Genomic DNA, 20061 nt, shown 5'->3' on the forward strand with positions numbered 1-20061 from the left:
TTGATGCTTGTTGGAATACATTCTCTGTGAATTGAAGGATTCATTTTAGTAATCGAGTTTTGTTTGTGGTTGTCCTATTAGAAATTCTAACCATTTGTTCTGCAACTTAGATGGGGTACAGTCTGTGTGCTGCTAGAGTGGGCTCACTTTCTGATGCTGCATCTGTCAACCACTGGAGATGCTGGCTGGGGTATAAGACTGCTCAGCCAGGACCATGGAAATCCTCTGGGTACTGAAACAAGTCCAGAGGCTCTGTCTGCAGGCATGAGCCTGGGACAGGGACCATTACAATTTGCTTAATGTTGGGTTTTTCTAGCCTGGCACTGAGATCCAAAACATTGCTGTGATTTTTCGCTGTCTTTCCAAGACTGTAGGAGTGAAGGGGGCAGCTTGTCAGCACTCAGGCAGGCCTTGGGTGGGCAACATCTGGATCTTACAATCACAAGGCCCTGTAAAATCTTGGGGATGCACACCAGGCCTGCATGAGACTATTGGTGCTCCATTCCAAATCAAGTCTATATACCATCCTCTTGGTCTATGCCTCATATTGGAGCAAGTCCAGAAACCCCATCCAGAGGCACTGGCCTGTCTCCCATAGCTCTTTTGAAGGTGACTTGGTGAGTGTATAGCTGTTCACATTGATGTCTCGGAGGGGAGGTGGTCATCAGAGCATCCTACTCAGCCACCATTTTGGTTCCATACCCTAACCCCACTCCATAGTTGCAAGTGAATTTAGATTTCATCTTAAAGGGTTAAAAACTTTTTTTTAAGAGGTCAGGTAGTAAACAATTTAGGATGTACAGTCTCCATCACAAATACTCTATGCAGGCACTAAAATGCAAAAGCAGCCACAATCAATACACAAATTAATGGGCATAGCTGTGTTTCAAGGAAATTTTATTTATGGATGCTGAAATTTGATATTCAAATAATGTCCACAAGCCATGAAAAGAATATTCTTTTTTTCCAACAGTTTAAAAATGTAAAAGTCATTCTTAATTCACAAACTATATAAAGTGGTGAGTTGCTTTTGTTCATGGCCATAATTTGTATCCCCTATAGTAGATGATTGAGCCAAAGAGCCTGCAGAGACAGAGGGCCTTGGCCTGTCTGGCCTCTGCCACCTACAAGATGCACCACTACACATGGCCTACTTCTTCCCTGGGCCTCAGCTTCCTCACCTACAAAGTGGAGAGACAAATATAGCAGCACCCATCTCTGAAAGTTCAATGTTGTAATGATTATGTGAATGGAAGTCTTGAACCATGGAATTTAGAGACATGGATGAACAAGAGTGCAGGAAATAACAATGTGCTTGGAAAAAACTTGAGATTCACTGCCATGAGACTTAGGGTCGAGTTCAAAGTGTGCTTCATGTCCTTTGGTGTTCCTTCATTTCCTGCTGTATGACGTGGGAATGATGTTACTCACTCCAAAGGGGTGTTATGGGGAGAAATGGTGTCATAAATATGAATGCACTTGGAAAAGTTAATGAGGCTCTATATCACCCGGGATCTACACGGGGATTTCTCATACCATTCTCTAATACAGGGAATCAAGGCTCCTTGGAGAAATGGCTGATTCTAGTACCGAAGCAGTAAATTAACATTATGAACCTGGAATAGTTTGTATTTTCCAAAAGGGAGAAATCACTCAAAAAGAATACGCGCATGCACACACACACAAACATACACACACATAAATTAATGGGGTTCATCAAAGGACACAGGAGATGATCAATTAGAGCAAAAAGAAATTAATAAAGTAGTATTGGTTTATAACTATGAATATATAATGTCCATGATACAATTAAAAATTGAATAAATGAATTAAATAGATGTACTCCTATGCAGAATAATTCCACATGTAGATACTATGTCTTCAAGAAGTAGAGCACTACTCCCCTCTGCTTGAGTGTGGTCAGCACAGTGACTTCTTTCCTAAAAGTACAGTATAGAAAGGGGAGGAAAGAGTAGCTTTATAATGGAGAAACTTGACAACACTATCTCAGCCTGGAGATGAAAGTCAACAGCAACAGTGATGGCTTCCTCAGCTCCTACCCTCAGTATGATGGGATGAGAATGGCAGTTGACCTCTATGATCTTCCTCTCCAAAACCCATAACTCCATCCATCCTAATTATAAGGAAAACATCAGGCAAATCCCAGCGGAAGGATCTACAAAACACCTGACCAGTACTCCTCAAAACTGCCAAGGTCATCAAAAACAAGAAAAGTCTGCAAGATGGTGACAGCCAAGAGGCGTCTAAGGAGATGCAGCAAGTCAATGTAATGTGCCATCTTAGAGCAGAAAAAAGAATGTAAGAGGAAAACTAAGGACATTTGAATAACACATGGACCTTAGTTAATAATAATGCATCAGTCATGGTTCCTTTATCTTTGGCAAGTATACCATACTAACAACTTGATACCAAGAGGGACACTGGCTGTGGAGTATTTTGAATCCTCTCTATCTTTACAACTTTTCTGTAAATCTAAAATTTTTCTAAAGTAAAATGATTATTGTTAAAACTCACTATACTCATATAAATAAATAAATACAAATATATATATAATGGGGCCAGCACTGTGGCATAACGGGTAAAGCCTCAGCCTACAGTGCCAGCATCCCACATGGGTGCCGTTTCAAGTCCTGTCTGCTCCACTTCCAATCCAGCACTTTGCTATGGCCTGGGAAAGCAGTAGATGGTCCAAGTCCTTGGGCCCCTGCACCCCCATGGGAGACCTGGAAGAAGCCTCTGGCTCCTGGCTTTGTATTGGCCCAGCTCCAGCTGTTGCGGCCATCTGGGGAGTGAACCAATGGATAGAAGACCTCTCTCTCTCTCTCTCTGCCTCTCTTTCTCTGTGTAACTCTTTCAAGTAAATAAATAAATCTTAAAAAAAAAAAAAGTGTATGGGCACCATACACATGGCATCCCTGCAAATATGTATAAATGGTTTTATAATCCTTGCCACCCTAGACAATGCTAATCTCTACAACAGAATGCATAGGCCAGCCACTTAAACTCTCTGACAGGGTCAACTGCATTGCACAATAAAGGGGGTGTTATTTACCCAATAGTCTCTCTTTTTTTTTTTTTTTTTCGACAGGCAGAGTGGACAGTGAGAGAAAGAGACAGAGAGAAAGGTCTTCCTTTGCTGTTGGTTCACCCTCCAATGGCTGCCACGGCCGGCGCACCACGCTGATCCGAAGGCAGGAGCCAGGTACTTATCCTGGTCTCCATGGGGTGCAGGGCCCAAGTACTTGGGCCATCCTCCACTGCACTCCCAGGCCACAGCAGAGAGCTGGCCTGGAAGAGGGGCAACCGGGACAGAATCCGGTGCCCCGACCGGGACTAGAACCCGGTGTGCCGGCGCCACAAGGCGAAGGATTAGCCTAGTGAGCCGCGGCGCTGACCTTTTTTTTTTTTTTTTTTTTTTTTTTTGACAGGCAGAGTGGACAGTGAGAGACACAGAGAAAAAGGTCTTCCTTTTCCAATGGCCGCTGTGGCCACCACACCGAGCTGATCTGAAGCCAGAAGCCAGGTGCTTTTCCTGGTCTCCCATGCAGGTGCAGGGACCAAGGACCTGGGCCATCCTCCACTGCACTCCCTGGCCACAGCAGAGAGCTGGACAGGAAGAGGAGCTACCAGGACAGAATCTGGCGCCCCAACCGGGACTAGAACCCGGTGTGCCGGCGCCGCAGGTAGAGGATTAACCTATTGAGCCATGGTGCTGGCCCCAATAGTCTCTTTGAGTGTGTCCTGGTATTGTGCTGAGTGTAATGATACATGAAAACTATGCAGTCTTTCTGCTTGAATTTTATCATCTTTTTTTTGTCTAAAAATACCGAATGAGGTGTTATATGAGGTGCCTTCAATATGTCCATGGGAAATGTGTATTATGCATGGATTTCAACATTTTTTGCACCAAAAAAATTAACTTTCTTAATTTCATTTTTCCATGAACTTTTTGAAGTCCTTTTGTATTTGAAACAAAGCCTGACATAGAGCAAATGCTGATCCATATTAGTTATTAATATTGTTGCTGTGGCAGTGGTGGTATTAATTATTGTTGCTATTATTGTTGTTACCAGAACATCTCCAAATCATAGCCGAAATTTTCCCAGCTCTCTCCATCCAAGCTGTGCCATTATGATAGTTCATTTCATATGTCAATGTGGCTAGGCTACTAGTCAAACACTTATCTGGATGTTCCTGTGAAGGAGTTTTGGATCTGATTAGCATCTGCAATGGTTGGTTTTAAATAAAGCAGACTATCCATAGTGTGGGCAACCCTCTTCCAATCAGTTGAGGCCTAAAGAGCAAAAGCTAAGATCTCCAGAGAGGAAGGAATTTTTACCTGAGTTTCTTTCCTGAGTTTGCCTGCCCTGCAGATTCTGGATTTACCAACCCCTATTATGCAATGCTTAAAATAAATCCATCTCAGAGAGGTGGGGGTGGAGGAAGGTGGAGATGGAGATAGGGATACAGGTAGCGATAGAAATAGAGATAAAGATGAAAGATGATAAATGATAGTGATGATAGAGAGGAAGGAAAGGAAGGAAGGGAAGGGGAGGGGAGGGGAGGGGAGGGGAGAAAGGAGAGGAAGAAAGGAAGGAATCTATCTCCTATTGGTTCTGTTTCTCTGGAAAACCCTGCCCAATGCAGCCCTCTAGTCTCAGCCTCCATAACGTCTTACAGACAAAAGTGCAGCCTCCCACATGGGAGGCTTATAGTCTAATCACTCCCCAAAACAAAGCTAGATCATGTCTCACCCTGCTTAATCCCGTCAGGGACACGCCTTGACACTTCAAGTGAAGGCACACTTCCTCTGAGAGCATGACCTGTGGGACTGTGGAGCCCTGCACATGGCTTTGCCCCTTCACTCCTCCATTCCAGCCACAATGGCCTTCTCTTGGCTCCTCGTATCTGCGGGCCTTTGTGCCTGCTCTTGTTTCAGCATGAACACCCACCTCTGCACTCTTCACGTAGCTGCCTTGCTCTTCAGGTCTCTCTTACTTCACCTTAGCAGAGTGCTTGGAATACGAGCCCTTGGTATTCAGCAGCATTACCCTGTTGGTTTCCCTTACACACTTACATGCGTGATTTTATATTTATTTGCTGGTCTATTTGTTTATACTATATCTTCATCACCATACTTCAGGCTTCTCAAGGGCAGGGATCATGTCCTTCTTATTTACCACTATATCCTCAGCACCTGGTACAAGGTCAAGGAATCATTAATGAGTGGGTGAGCTGAATGAATGGGGCTAGAAGCAACTCTGCAGCCTCTTCTGCCCGTGTTCACCTCCTGTAACTAAAGGTGCCTTAATACCAGGCTGATCCCACACTTGAACAAGTGACTTTGCTAACAGAATGGGTGTGGCCTTTATAAAGTCTAAATATGTATGACTCAGTATTAAGCAAAGTCAAGTTCAAGAAGCCTAGTTTAATAAGTAAAAGTGATAAAATAGGAAATCCCACTAAAGAGTACCCAAGACAATCATGCACAAGCATACCCACGAAAATGTCCCTGTCTCTGTTTAGCTACTGCTCTCAGATCCCACTGCCACTACCCACTCACACACTCCCCAACCAAAACCTCCTCTTCCACACTGAATTCAAGTGGACTTTGTCTCATGTATAGATCATCTTCACATTTCTTCCAGCAATAAAGACATTGTATTGTAAGATGAGAAGGTCACATAAAAGATTGACCCAGAAAACATTAGCATCTTGTTGGCCGACGTGAGAAGGTAGGAAAATCTGTCCAAACTGCCACATTAAAAATCTTTGTCCTCTCACATACCACCCACAGCAGACTTTACATTGATTAATGTCTTCCTGATCACTTCTATGACACATGTAAATTGCCTTGCTCAATTCAATAATGGAAACTGTAGACTAGCAGCCTATGCGACTTGTGTAATGGTTTATTGTCTATGCTGAGAAATTTTGGCTGAGGAACAGGAAGTAGAGTATGTGTCTTTCCCACATAGTTCAGTCAACTAAGAGTCTCTGGGGTCAGAGTTCAATATGGCATAGGCTGTTGAAATATAAGAAGGGATCCAGACATGAACTAGAATGCAACTGGCCACATTTGAAACCTCCATAGAGACAGAATTCAATTCTGGGTCTGATCTTTTAAGCTGTGCTATTTTCTAATAAATCATCTGCCCTTATTAAATGCTACAGATAATTTTTGTGCTCAATGCATTTGTTCATTCTTGAAAAGCTCTGGTTCCCCTGCTGTGAATGACATTTATCCATTCTTCTTCTTAGCTCATCTTTGCAGAGCAAAGAAGAAATTCAAAGAGTTCAAATGAGAAATGGACAGATTTGTTTTCCATTCCCATTTCAACTCTGAGCGACTTGAACAAGGCATTTTACCTTCCCGTACCTTAATTTTTCAATTTAAAACAGAGCTAGTAAGATCTTACTCAAAGTCCGAGAGGTAAAGAGATGAAGCTGAGGCCAGCGCCACGGCTCACTAGGCTAATCCTTCGCCTAGCGGCGCTGGCACACCGGGTTCTAGTCCCGGTTGGGGCACTGGATTCTGTCCCAGTTGCCCCTCTTCCAGGCCAGCTCTCTGCTGTGGCCCAGGAGTGCAGTGGAGGATGGCCCAAGTGCTTGGGCCCTGCACCCCATGGGAGACCAGGATAAGCACCTGGCTCCTGCCATCGGATCAGCGCGGTGCGCCAGCCGCAGCGCGCTGGCCATGGCGGCCATTGGAGGGTGAACCAACGGCAAAGGAAGACCTTTCTCTCTGTCTCTTTCTCTCACCGTTCACTCTGCCTGTCAAAAAAAAAAAAAAAAAGAGATGAAGCTGAATCTATTTTCCAGAAATGCCTATAAAATGATACTACTGCACAATGAAAATATGAAATTTTTACATCTTCTCTAATCCAATGGCTATTCATGTTGTACTATGCTAGATACTCAACTTTCTCAGAAGAAAAATGTGGTAGGAAAACATCTTCAGAAAACCACCATGAGAATGAACACTTAGCACAAGGGTCACATGTCCATCTGGGCACTTAATCCAGCCTTGTGGACATGGCTGGCTATTAGTCACAGGCCTCTGTGACTAGGATTCCTCAATTATTTTAAGTGCTTTTCAAACCCCAGGGACTAAAGCAAGTCTAAAGTATCAACCTACATCCACATTTTTGGTACAGCTTGCCTATGTCAGGAAGTGTTCATTCCTGTAAACTGCCACTGACTGAAGCAGCGTCTAAACAATGCCCCATGAAAGCTAGCCATGCTGTGAACGCTGGACAGAATGACCAAGTGCAAGCTTCAGTTCTGCAGCATCTATCCCAGTTCTCCTCAGCTCAGCATCAATCACCAGGTGCACCAGCCAAGGCAGAAGCTCTTCTCAGCTCTGCCCCTAGCTACTCATCCAGCAGAGTTACTGATCCACAGCAGTGAGATCAGCTAACCCAACCTAAGCAGAGCATGCTCAAAAGAGTGAGGTCCCATCTAGAGGGGATGGGGGTATGAGTTATACAAGCAAAATATTGGTCTGTGCCCACAAATACAACAAACATGTCACAGATAAAATGTGGTCTTGTTTTCAATGCAGCTGGACTATTCCAAGAAGGTTTGCAAAGTTCATGCTATATAAACCACGTACTGGAAAAGTGTACCATGACATTGGTGGAAGGCTGGGAGCTGGGCCGTGTGAGGAGTACAATGAAGGAAGTCAAGAGCATGAAGTGCAACTCTCTATCGCTAGGTTACAAAAATGACAGTAACCCACACAGAATATCGATTGGTCCAGGCTCAGGCTGCAGTTTGGTGCCACCTGGTGGCAATTTCCTGCCTTACTGGGACTTGTAGAACATCATTTGGGATCTCAAGAAACGTTCAGATGATTTTCTGTCATTGGCCAGACTGGGAAGATTCAAGGACTGCTCCCTGTCTTTCCACCACATCTCCTCACCCCACCCAAGGTCAGAACTTTTACTTACCACTAGGACCTCTGGGGCCACATCATCTTGGAACGCACTTGGCTCCTGTATAAACCTGTTCTCTTTCATCTCTTCAAAGCCCCACTAACATGGTCTTGTTGAGTGAGGAATTTTTTTTTTATTTGAAATGCTAAGTAAGTACAAGGGGAGGGGGAGGGAGGGAGAGAGGGAGAGAGAGAGAGAGAGAGGGAGAGAGGGAGAGAGAGAGAGAAAGGAAGGAGATCTTCCATCTGCTGGTTCATGCAATTGACTGCAACAAAGGCTGGGCCAGACCAAAGCCAGAAGCAGGAAACTCCATCTGGGTCTCTCACATGGGTGGCAGGGACCCAAGTAATTAGGCCATCTTCCCCCCTCCCACGTGCATTAGTAGGGAGCTGGATCAGAAGCAGAGCAGCCAGGACAAGAACCAGCGCTCCTATATGGGATGCCAGCATCACACAGGTGGTTGTGCCACAACACAGGCCTCAGGGTGAAGAATATTCCAGGTGTTTTGGGAGTGAAATCAAGGGATTATTTTTTACTATGTGGGTCCTTCTGCAAGTCTCTCTTCCAACCATGGAGCTCAAGGTCTCTATCTCTAATCTCTATCTTATTTTTAATCTTGATGTGTTCATGCATACACACACACACACACCAATTCAGCATTTTCACCTGATCTCAGGTTTCTAGCCTCTTTTTATCCTATCTCAAAACACAGCCCAACCCTTAGTCAAACCAAGGGCCATCTAGTTTGTTCTTCCTCGGCGATACGTGGGAAGCCTTCCGAAGCTTTTAGTGCAGCATTTGTTTTTTTCTTGGACATATCCTCCTAATCAAAATAGCAGGCAGGACTGTTAGCTGCCAACCCCCACCACACACACTCACACACACACACACACACACACACCACCTTCCCCACCATATCCCTGCCCCTGCACAGACGAAAAGGAAGAAGAGCATAGGGGAAGGAGCTTGGCTTCTTTCAGCTGGAGTCTTGTGTTTGCATAGCTCTCACTACAGCTTTTCTGAACTATGGAGCCAGACTGTGTGAGGGGTCAGATAGGTACACAGGTCTTCACATCCTCTACCTTTTCAAGCAAACACAGATTTTTTCCTTTGACCCTTGACCCCCATTTAGCTACCACCCTCTCCCCGCCCTTTCCTAGTCAAGCGTATTAAGAATGGAGTCTGTAATCACTACCCCACTCTCTCACTTCCCATGATCAACACCCAGGCCAGCCTTCACTGACCATGCCACTAAAATTGCATCTGCCCCTGGTCTCGGATATCCAAAACAAGTTCCCATCGTCATCCTCCCTCTCCTCAGAAACAGACTCCATTTGCCCCTGGAGCCTCCCTCTTCCTGCAGGTCCCAGCCTCTCACCCTGGGCTTGCCCCCAGACAGGCCTCTGTTTCCCTTCCCTGTGGTGCTCACCTCACCCTGCTCTGCCTGCCTACCTCCTGCTTGTGTATCAGGGCCTCGTCAAGCTGCTCCTCACCCAGGAAGCTTCCCTGACCACCTTGGTTGAGTATCTCACTTCTGTATCCTCATTACCCTCCATGCACTCAGTAACAAAGCATTATACCATCGCATTTAGAGGTATTTTTAAATGTTAAATATTAATATATTTTATCCATAGTTTTAACTCACACCCCTCTTCAGTGGCTCCTCTCTCTCCAAGAGGGAGCCAATGTCAACACTACCCATGTAAAAAGCCTTCAGTGCTTCTCTGTCTCCCTTGCAGACTGTAAGCTCCAGGAAAGGGAACAAAAACTGGAACTCTGTAACAGGTGATGAAGAAATACTGGCTAAATTTATCAACTAACAGGTTGTGATTTCTGCCTGACTCCAAGACAGCTGCAAAGGGCTTTGGGGTTTGACTTTGAAGTCTAGTTGTGAAAGTAAACTACAAAATCCATGGATATAGCTTTCTTTTACTAGAAAGGAACCACTTTGATTTGCGAAGAATATAATTTCTTCCAGGAAGTAAACAGTCGGGCACTAGCACCATGCTCTTGGAGAGAGGACCTGAGGGACATGTGAGGAAGAGCAATGGCACCAGGCTGCTCAGCACCCATCTAATAAGGGATGGACCCCTGCCCTCAGTCAAAGAGGACTCTGGAGAAAGGCAGGTTCGCAGCCCCTCACGTCTGCAGGATCGTGCCCAGAGGAAGACTCGCCTTGTTGGTCATGACCAGTTATTATGTAGTCAGAGCTACAGGACCACAGCTTTTCACTCGGTTGGAGACAGTTGCAATGCCGGTGATTCTCGGCCCAGCTGCCCAAGAGCATCTCCTGGAGAGCTTCTAAACCCTGATGCACACTGCACTGCAAGCCAGTTCCATGGAGGCTCTGGAGTCGGATCATACATTGGGAATTTTTGTGGCTTCTCATATGATTCTGGTGTTCTACCAAGACCAGGAGTGTGTACTGCAAACTTGAGCTTGCACATCAATCACCAGGTGGTCTTGTAAAATACAGTGCACATTCTGATTTGGCCCAACCAGGGTGCATCTTGAGAGTCTCCATCTCTGGCAGGCTCCCAAGGGAGCTCAGTATCAGAGGTAGTGAGCAGCATGTCAAAGAGATATTCTAGAACAGCGTGGATATCATAGAGAGGGTTAATGTGCTGGGTAGGAGTTAGGACTACATCTGTGCTCCAGTCTTTCTGTAACAGCTGAAATCTTCCACCCACAAACCCTCCCAAACTCAGTCACCCACAGAAAACCTATATATAAAACAGAAAATCAGAGCTATCTCATTAGAGCGAAGATGGAGAACTCAGAGCCGCCTTGAACTAGGCACCTAGAGTCTCCACCAAGTACATTATAAAGACACCTAGACTATTTGATAAACTTATTGATCCCGATTTCAAATGCTGAGGATTATTTCAGAAACGGAAGCTGTTGCTTTGAACAATGAGGTGACTCCTGCTAGTGAGACAGACATAAACCTGGATTAGTGAGCTTTAAGGCATTAAGGACAAGAGAATCTGTGGGATTTGGGGCTCCATGGTCTGTATTTTGCAAGCTTATCCTGTAAAATGTGTCAGGCCCCATCTGCTGCTTAATGGAGTGAAGTAGAGGGGACAAAGGCATAAAGCTGCTGCATGTACCTTCCTTCTGAAAGGTCTGAGAAGGGCATTGGCAGGATTTAATGGTCAAAATGTGCTGGGTCCCCTCGTGTCTATGCAACCCAGTTCACATCTCATCAAATGGGACAAAAGGGTCCCTTCTGCCACCATCTCTTGCTGTCATGCCTGGTTCTTTCTCTAGCTCACTTCAAATGCATCCTTGACCCTGGATCTCTTCTCCCAAGGCAGCTATTAATTCTGAGAGGTGATAAAATCTTGCCTGCCAGGAACCTAGGGAATATCAGAATCAAGAGTCAAACAAGTGTGGCATTGCACAAAATAAGATTATACTGGTTCATTGACCAGCTCTCTAAAATAAGGATTTTAGTACAAAATACACACACAAAATTATCTCCAATTAACTATGGAATATGACGGTAAAACATTTCTCCAAAAAAAGTGTCAAGGAGAAACATTTATTTTCACATTTTCTAATAATGGGATTTCATTCATTTGACCTACATTGAGAATTTTTGAAAACCTGGACACTGGATGGAACAATTGCAAATTCTATGTAAAGGAGGCTTATCTGGGGAAAGTGTTTGTCCTGGTGGATAAGATGCCCATGCCCCACATCAGAGTATCTGGGTTTGATTCCCAGCAGTTTCATGCTAATGCAAACTCTGGAAGGCAGCAGTAATGGCTCAAGTAATTGAGTTCCTGCTATCCACATGGGAGACCTGGACTAAGTTCCTCACTCCTAGCTCCCAGCTTCAGTCACCCCAGCCCCAGTCACTGTGAGCATCTGGGAAGTGAACCAGTGGGTCGGTACTCTCAACTTCAAAAAGAAAATAAAAAGTAAAGGAGGGTTATCTGTGAAAGATATAGGATATGTTTGAACTTTGATCTCACCCAAGGATTAACTCTGTCTTTGGGGGTTGAGGAGGCTGTGGCTGAGGAGTGCCTGAGGGAACAGAAGACTATAATCTGGAGATCCCAACTTGGCTGAATTTTTATGTAATTATATTCTGAGATTAAAAATGCACAATAGAAAAATCAACCATTTTAAAGTATACGATTCAGTGGCATTACATATATTCCCCATGCTGTGCAACCATCACGATTATCCTTTTGCAGCAGTTTTCATCATTGCAAACAGAAACCCTTTTTTTAATGGAACCTATTAAATAATTACCCATCTTTCCCCAGCCCCTGGTAACCTTTAGTCCACGTTCTGTCTCTATGAATTTGTAGGTATTTCATGTAAGTGAAATCCTACAACACTTGTCCTTTTGTGTGTGGCTTATTCACTTAGCATGGTGTTTTCAGTCTTTAGCCATGTGTCAGACTTCACTCTTTTTTAGGCCAAGTAATATTCTATGGTATAGCTGTATCATGTTTTCTTCATCCATTCATCTGTTAAGCATCTGGGTTGTTTCCACTTTGTAGCTATTGTGGATAAGATGTATATATAAGCATCTGTTTGAATGCAGGCTTTTAATTCTTGTGAGTTTCTACCTAAAAATAGAATTACTGGGTCATATTCCTATGTTATTCTTAATCATCCCCAACTTGGAAAAGCCAATGCTCTAACTATAATATGCTTTAGCTGATGGTAAATCCATTTTTGTTGTTTTCAGATAAATTACTGTCCCTCCTAAGAAAAAGGAAAATTTTTTTAAAAAAGGAAATTAAAAAAAAAAAAAACAAATAAATTGTTTACTGATTCATCTCAGAATTTTCCTAATGGTCTGATTTACAATTTCCCAGGGGGTGTATTGTTTTACAATTTAGCTTTTTTTGTGTTCAGTGATAGTGAGGCCAACAGGTAAAGACATAACTGCTGTTAGAATCTCTGGGTGGAAAGCAGTCAGGCTGTATAAACCCTCCAGGTAATTCTGAAGCCTGCTGAAGTGTAGAGATCACTGATCCAGGGTAAGGCCAACTGGCAACTTGACTGCAATATCCTCTGGTCACGTTCCTGAGCCAACAGTCAGTACTCAATGTTCTGAGGCAGTGGCCCGCAGTGCTGAGCTGATGGGTTCTGGTCACTAACCATGTACCAGTCCACCTGACACAGGGCTATTCTTACAGGGAGAAGTCAGTACAACTCAGTTCTCAGATCCCCCTTGTTCTGTGGTCTCCAAATTTGCTTGCAATCACCGTCCATATGACCACTGGGATGAGGGGCTATGTTATATGATCGGGTAGGAAACAAGGTGTACAGACACTGCCCTGGAGGCTGGAGAATCCAGAGGCTCCCAAGGAGGTGAAAACCCAAGGGACCCTGCAGTCCTGCTGACTGAGGCAGTATGTACATCAGTCTGAGATTGATGTGCTCAGCACTCTGCTTGGCTGAGTCTGTGGTTTGTTACTTAAGAAGTCTTGATCAGTAGCTGTACTAGTTTACATTCCCATCAATAGTGGATTAAGGTACCCCTCTCCCCACACCTTCACCAGCATTCGTTGTTTATTGATTTCTGTATAAGGGCTATTCTAATGGGGATGAGGTGAAACGTCATTGTGGTTTTGATTTGCATTTCCCTGATGACTAGTGATCCTGAGCAGTTTTTTATGTGTCTATTGGCCATCTGAATTTCTTCTCTTGAAAATGTCTGTTCAGGTCCTTTGCCCATTTCTTGACTAGGTTGTTTTGTGGTTATTTTCTTGAGTTCTTTATAGATTTGGAAGTTAACCCTTTGTCAGTTTCATAGTTTTGTTTTGGGTTTTTTTTTTTTTTTTTTTTTTTTTTTTGGACAGGCAGAGTGGACAGTGAGAGAGAGAGAGAGAAAGGTCTTCCTTTTTTGCCACTGGTTCACCCTCCAATGGCCGCCGCGGCCCGCACAATGCGGCCAGCACACCGTGCCTATCGGAAGGCAGGAGCCAGGTACTTATCCTGGTCTCCATGGGGTGCAGGGCCCAAGCACTTGGGCCATCCTCCACTGCACTCCCTGGCCACAGCAGAGAGCTGGCCTGGAAGAGGGGCAACCGGGACAGAATCTGGCGCCCCAACCGGGACTAGAACCTGGTGTGCCGGTGCCGCAAGGCGGAAGATTAGCCTAGTGAGCCGCGGCACTGGCCCCAGTTTCATAGTTTGCAAATATTTTCTCCCATTCTATTGTTTGCCACCTCACTTTACTGGGCATTTCTTTTGCAGTGCAGAAGCTTCTCAATTTGATGTAATCCTACTTGTTAATTTTGGCTTTGACTGACTGTGCTTCTGGGATCTTTTCCAAGAAGTCTTTTCCTATGCAATGTCTTGCAGGGTTCCCCCAATGTTCTCTAATAATTTGTTATCAAGTGGTAGATTTATGTCTCTGATCCATTTAGAGTAGATTTCTGTATAAGGTGTAAGGTAGAGATCTTGTTTCATGCTTCTGCATTCAGAGATGCAGTTTTCCCAGCACCATTTGTTCAAGAGACTGTCTTGGCTCCAGGGATTGATTTTTGCTCTTTGTCAAAGATAAGCTGGTTGTAGATGTGTGGGTTAATTTCTGGAGTTTCTATTCTGTTCCATTGGCCTACATGTCTGTTTTTGTGCCAGTACCAGCCTGTTTTGATTATAACTGCCCTGTAGTATGTCTTGAGGTCTGGTATTGTGATGCCTCCAGCTTTGGTTTTGTTGTATAAGATTGCTTTAACTATCTGGGGTCTCTTGTGTTTCCATGTGAATTTTAGCATTATTTTTTTCTAGATATGAGAAGAATGTTGGTATTTTGAATGGGAAAACACACTGAATCTATAAATTGCTTTCAGTAGTATGGACATTTTGAAGACGTTGATTCTTCCAATCCATGAACAAGGGAGATTTTTCCACTTTTTTATGTCTTCTATCTCTTTAATGTTTGGTAATTTTCATTGTAGAGATCTTTGACATCCTTGGTTATGTTTATTCCAAGATATTTAAATTTTTGGTAGCTAGTGTGAATGGGGTTGATCTTGGAAGATGCTTCTCAGCTGTGGCATTTTCTGTGAATACAAAGGCTATTGATTTTTGTGTGTTGATTTCATATCCTGCTACTTTACCAAACTCTTTTATGAGTTCCAATAGTCTCTTTGTGGAGTCTCTTGGGTTTCCTATATATAGAATCATGTCATCAGCAAATAGGGATAGTTTGACTTCTTCCTTCCCTATTTGTATCCTTTGAAAGCTGAATATAGATCTACCATATGACCCAGCCATCCAGTGGGAATTTATCCAAAGGAAATGAAATCAGCATATGAAAGAGTGATCTGTATCCCTATGTTCATCTCAGCACAATTTACAATAACTAAGATACGGCATCAACCCAGATGTCCATCAACTGAGGATTGGATAAAGAAATTATGGCATATATGCACTATGTAATACTACACAGAGGGTAAAAAATGAAATCATTTTATTTGAAAGAAAATGGATGTAACTGGAAACCATTATACTTAGTGAAGTAAGCCAGTCACAAAAAGACAAATACCATATGGTCTCTCTCTCTGATCTGTAGTAACTAAAAGAGTACCTAAAATGCAATCTATAGGAGTGAAACTGACACTTTAAGATGCGTTGATTTTGAACAGCCTTTGCCCTGACTGTCGAACTTTTTTTTCTTTTTTCTTCATACTAATTGGTGAACTCTCTACTTAGTGTAAGATTAATTTTATGAGTATAAAAACTATATGAAAAATCAATCTCTGTGAAAAATAAGAATGGTGAAGGAAGAGGGGGGAGAAAGAAGGGCAGGAGTATGGGTGGGAGGGAGGTAGAGGGGGAAGAATCCTCATGTTTCCAAATATATATATATATATATATATATATATATATTAAATGCATGAAGTTGCATTCCTTAAATAAAATATTTTTTAAAAAGAACACTGTTGGGGGGTGGCATTGTAGCATAGCAAGCTAAGCCTCTGCCTGAGATGCCATTATCCTATGTGGGCACCAGATCAAGTGCCCACCAGGTCAAGTGCCCACCAGTTGCTTCACTTACAATCTAGCTCCCTGCTAATGTGCCTGGAAAAACAGCAGAGGATGGCCCAAGTGATTGAGCCCCTAAACCCACATGGGAGACTGAGAAGAATCTCTGGGCTCCTAGCTTCAGCCTGGCCTGCCCTGGCTGTTGTGAACATTTGGGATATAAACCAGTGGATGGAAGATCTCTTTCTCACTCTATCCTCTTCTCTCCGTAAATCTTTCAAATAAATTTTTAAAATTAATATTAATTAAAGAAAAAAAGAACTCTTGGAGTATCTTCTAGTTGCAAATTTTAATAATCAGAGAAGGCTAAGTAAGTGGCAAACTATGGGCTTTCCAAGAAGTGATTGAATGTAAACAGCATATAGACAAGGGAGATATTTAGTGAATAAGTGGGCTTTCCTTATTGCGAGACAATCATCACAGAGAATAAGCATAGACTGCCAACATATGGAAGAAAACAATTTATGGATAAATTTTATCCAGTGAAAAGAAGCTGATGCTGGGGTCACAGACCTGTGTTCTAAGCCTATCTTCTCCCTTTATCAGCTGTGAATTTTAGCAAACTGACTAAATTCTAAGCTTCAGGTTCCTCATCTAGAAGATGGGATGATGATGGTGCCTACCCAGTAACTGAAGGAGTAAATTTTCAGTAAGATAATGCCAGTAAAATGCCTAACTTTGTGCTCTTGGCAAACACTCAACACAACTTAGCTACCATTTCTGTTACATATCTACCATTAATATTATTAGTAGCACAATAACCTAGAGTAAAGTTAGCTGTTCTCTTCATCACCATCATCATCATGGTAGGAATGCTGAGCCCCTTCATTACACTCACATCTGGATTAAGGGCTGTAACTAGACAAGCTAAAGATGCTCTGAGTGAAAAAAAAAATCTTTCTCAAAATTAAAAAAAAAAAAAAACTTATTTGGGTCTCCTACTTAGAAGGAGACTTGATGTAAACAGAGTAGGACATGTTTTGCCACTGGAATAAGCTCCAGGATCTGAGTGGTGTTATGCTGCAAAAGGTCTGTTTCCTGCTAGTGCTGCAGTCAAATGTGACTCTGCTGGCATCTTTCCTCCAAGTGGTGGCTCAGAGACCCAGGCACTTCCATCTGAAGATGTGTTCTCAAGGGCCATGCACAAGAATAGCTTCTACCCTGTGGCTTTCCTCCAGAGACTGTTCTAGGATCAGTCTTATCTCACTCCCCCCTCTCTAACTCTGATATCCAGGAATCCATCAACCATTGTCTAACTGGTCTACTTGTTTACATCCTTGCACTGAAATTGAGCATTAAGTGTTGTCCAGCAGACATAACTGAAGGCATACCTCCTTCATTTGAGAGCATGTACTTCTGCTAATGCCATCAAAATTTGCTATCTCTTTTATGTGGAGTGATACTGCACTAACACCAACTGAAATTGCCATAGATATACAATTTTTTTAAGATTTATTTTATTTATTTGAAATACACAGTTACAGAGAGAGGTAGAGCCAAAGAGAGAGAGGTCTTCCATCTGATGTTCCACTCCCCAAATGACCACAATGGCCGGAGCTGAGCTGATCCGAAGCCAGGAGCCAGGAGCTTCCTCTGGATCTCCCACACGGGTGCAGTGGCCCAAGGACTTGGGCCATTTTCCACTGCTTTTCCAGGCCAAAGCAGAGAGCTAGATTGGAAGTGGAGCAGCCGGGACTTGAACCGGCGCCCATATGGGATGCCGGCACTGTAGGCACAGTGTAACCCACTGTACCACAGTGCCAGTCCCCATAGATATACAATTAATATACAATTAATTCAGTTCCCCTCATCAGCTTCTCTTCTCTTTACAATCTGAACAGTAATCTCTACTATGGGAAAAGTCCACAAGAAAAACATAAATGGAAGAGATTTGCTTTCCCTATTTCACCCATTAGTCATTCATCCACCCTATGCAAACAGCATACCTCCTTGGGATGTCCTTACAGCCCAAGCTTATTAACAGCAAATGCTGAGAAAGGAACCCAGGCCGTCACCACCCACCTCTGTTGCTTCTTAGAGCAGCCCCTCCTATCCTCCTTGTTGCAGGTACCACATCTGTGTGACTGTGCTCATCTACTTCCTCCCCCTCCTGGTGATTGGCTACGCATACACCATAGTGGGCATCACACTGTGGGCCAGTGAGATCCCTGGGGACTCCTCTGACCGTTACCACGAGCAAGTCTCTGCCAAGCGCAAGGTGAGTAAGGGACAAAGAGCACCTAACCCACCGTGGCACAGGTGGGAGGTGTCAAGTGGGGTCTGCCTGCCAGCCCCAGAGACTCTGAACACCAAACATTCCTGGGTCTGGAGAACAGCTGAAATGCTGGGTCTTCGGTGTTCTTGGAGCCTGGGTCTGGTTATATAGGCATGAACCACTTCACTTGCTCCGTAAGAGTAATTGGGGGGTGGGGGGGAAGCTATTGTAATCCATAAGCTGTACTTTGGAAATTTATGTTCATAAAATAAAATAAAATAAAATAAAAAAAGAAAGAGAACTTGTACCTAATGGCAGTTTAAAAAAAAAAAAAAAAAAAGAGTAATTAGAACCTGACAGTCCACTAGAACACACACACAGTGGAGAGTTATTTGGTCCTCTTTTATTATTTATTTGAAATTTAACAAAAGAATTGACTCACATGGTTCAAACATCAAAAAGTACTAAATGGAACAAAAATTACAGTGATGGAGAACAGCTAAGAGGTTTTCCAGGGGTTAGTTCTGGGGGAGACATCTGCTTAAAAAGGGAGTAAGGGAGAGGGAGCAGCTTTGCATCCTGAGTGTGCTGAGATTTCATAGAACTGACTGCCAAACAGAAGCACACAGGTAAAAACTGGCAACCATCCAAATGCAGTCAGTGACTGAGTGAACAGCACCAAACCAATGCCAGTCTCCTGGTTTTGATAATGTAGAGTGGTTATATAACACGATCTCATTGAAGGGTACCTGGGAACTCCTTGTGTTTTTTCTGCAACTTCTTGAGGGTCTTAGATTAGCTCAAAATTAAAAGTTACAAACAGATTAAAAATCCTACCATGGAAGGCTCCTTTCCTTCTAGGTCCTCCATTTTACTCAATTCCCAAGCACACACATACATACACATACAGACAAACACACAATGGCGACCACTGTTGCTTCTTGTTAGTTCTAGATAAAAACATTTAAAAGCTAAAAAAATAGTATTATTTTCTTTTTTATATACATAGTAAATTTCTCCCTCTTATTTTTTTTCACTTCATAAAATCCACAAGATCTTTGAAAGGAAGTCTTTTTGTTGAAAATCTCTTTTTTTCCTTTTTGACATTTCCTTGCATATTATGTCATGCTACATGTATAGACAGCTGGTACTATGTAGGTCTTCACCTAAGATTTCTGGGTGCTAAAAATAAGAGTGTCGCATCACCCATCGTCCTATCCTATTTGGGCTGCTGCTAACACAATAGCTTTGGGAACTGTCAAACGACAGAAATGCATTCATCACAGCTTTGGAGGCTGGGAAGTCCAAGATCAAGGCCAGCAGATTCAGTGTCTGCTGAGATCTGGCTCCCTGGTTCATGGGTGGCTACTTCTTGCTTTGTCCTCACATGGTGGAAGGGGCAAGGGGCCTCTCCCAGGCCTCTTTCACAAGGGCACCAGTCCCATTTATGAAAGCTGTACTCTCAAGACTGAATCATCTCCCCAAAATCCCACCTTAATGCCATCACCTTGGGCCTTAGGATCTCAGCATAGAAGTTTGGGTGTGACAAAAACATTAAGGACATAGCTCCCAGTGTTTGTAAAATGTTTCTTTCCAATCCAGTTTAATCATACAATTTTGCTGCTGCCCAAATCTTTTACCTCCCCCAGATCCTCAGCCTCCAAGCTAACCAGCCTGCCTGGCTCATTACTCTTCTCTTTCCCACCTTTCTGTGCCTTTCCCTCCTGAACACCCACTCACCTTTGCTCCTTGGCGTGCTCTCCCTTGGCTTCTGCAGACATTGCCTAGAAGGACCATACAATATGGGCATGAGTCAGGATCATCTGAAGGATTTGTCCAACAGAATGCTGGTCCCTCCCTCAGAGT

General features: G+C 43.4%; 1 protein-coding gene across 1 annotated transcript in view; it reads left to right on the plus strand.

Annotated features, from left to right (window-relative positions):
* The window catches only part of TACR1 (tachykinin receptor 1), a 191576-nt gene that overhangs the window by 166070 nt on the left and 5445 nt on the right, over positions 1-20061 (plus strand). The window contains exon 3 of the mRNA XM_002709702.5: positions 18048-18198. Coding sequence (XP_002709748.2) covers positions 18048-18198 — 151 coding nt within the window. The remainder of the gene's footprint in view (positions 1-18047; positions 18199-20061) is intronic.

Source organism: Oryctolagus cuniculus, chromosome 2 (genome assembly GCF_964237555.1).
Source record: "Oryctolagus cuniculus chromosome 2, mOryCun1.1, whole genome shotgun sequence".
NCBI lineage: Eukaryota > Metazoa > Chordata > Mammalia > Lagomorpha > Leporidae > Oryctolagus > Oryctolagus cuniculus.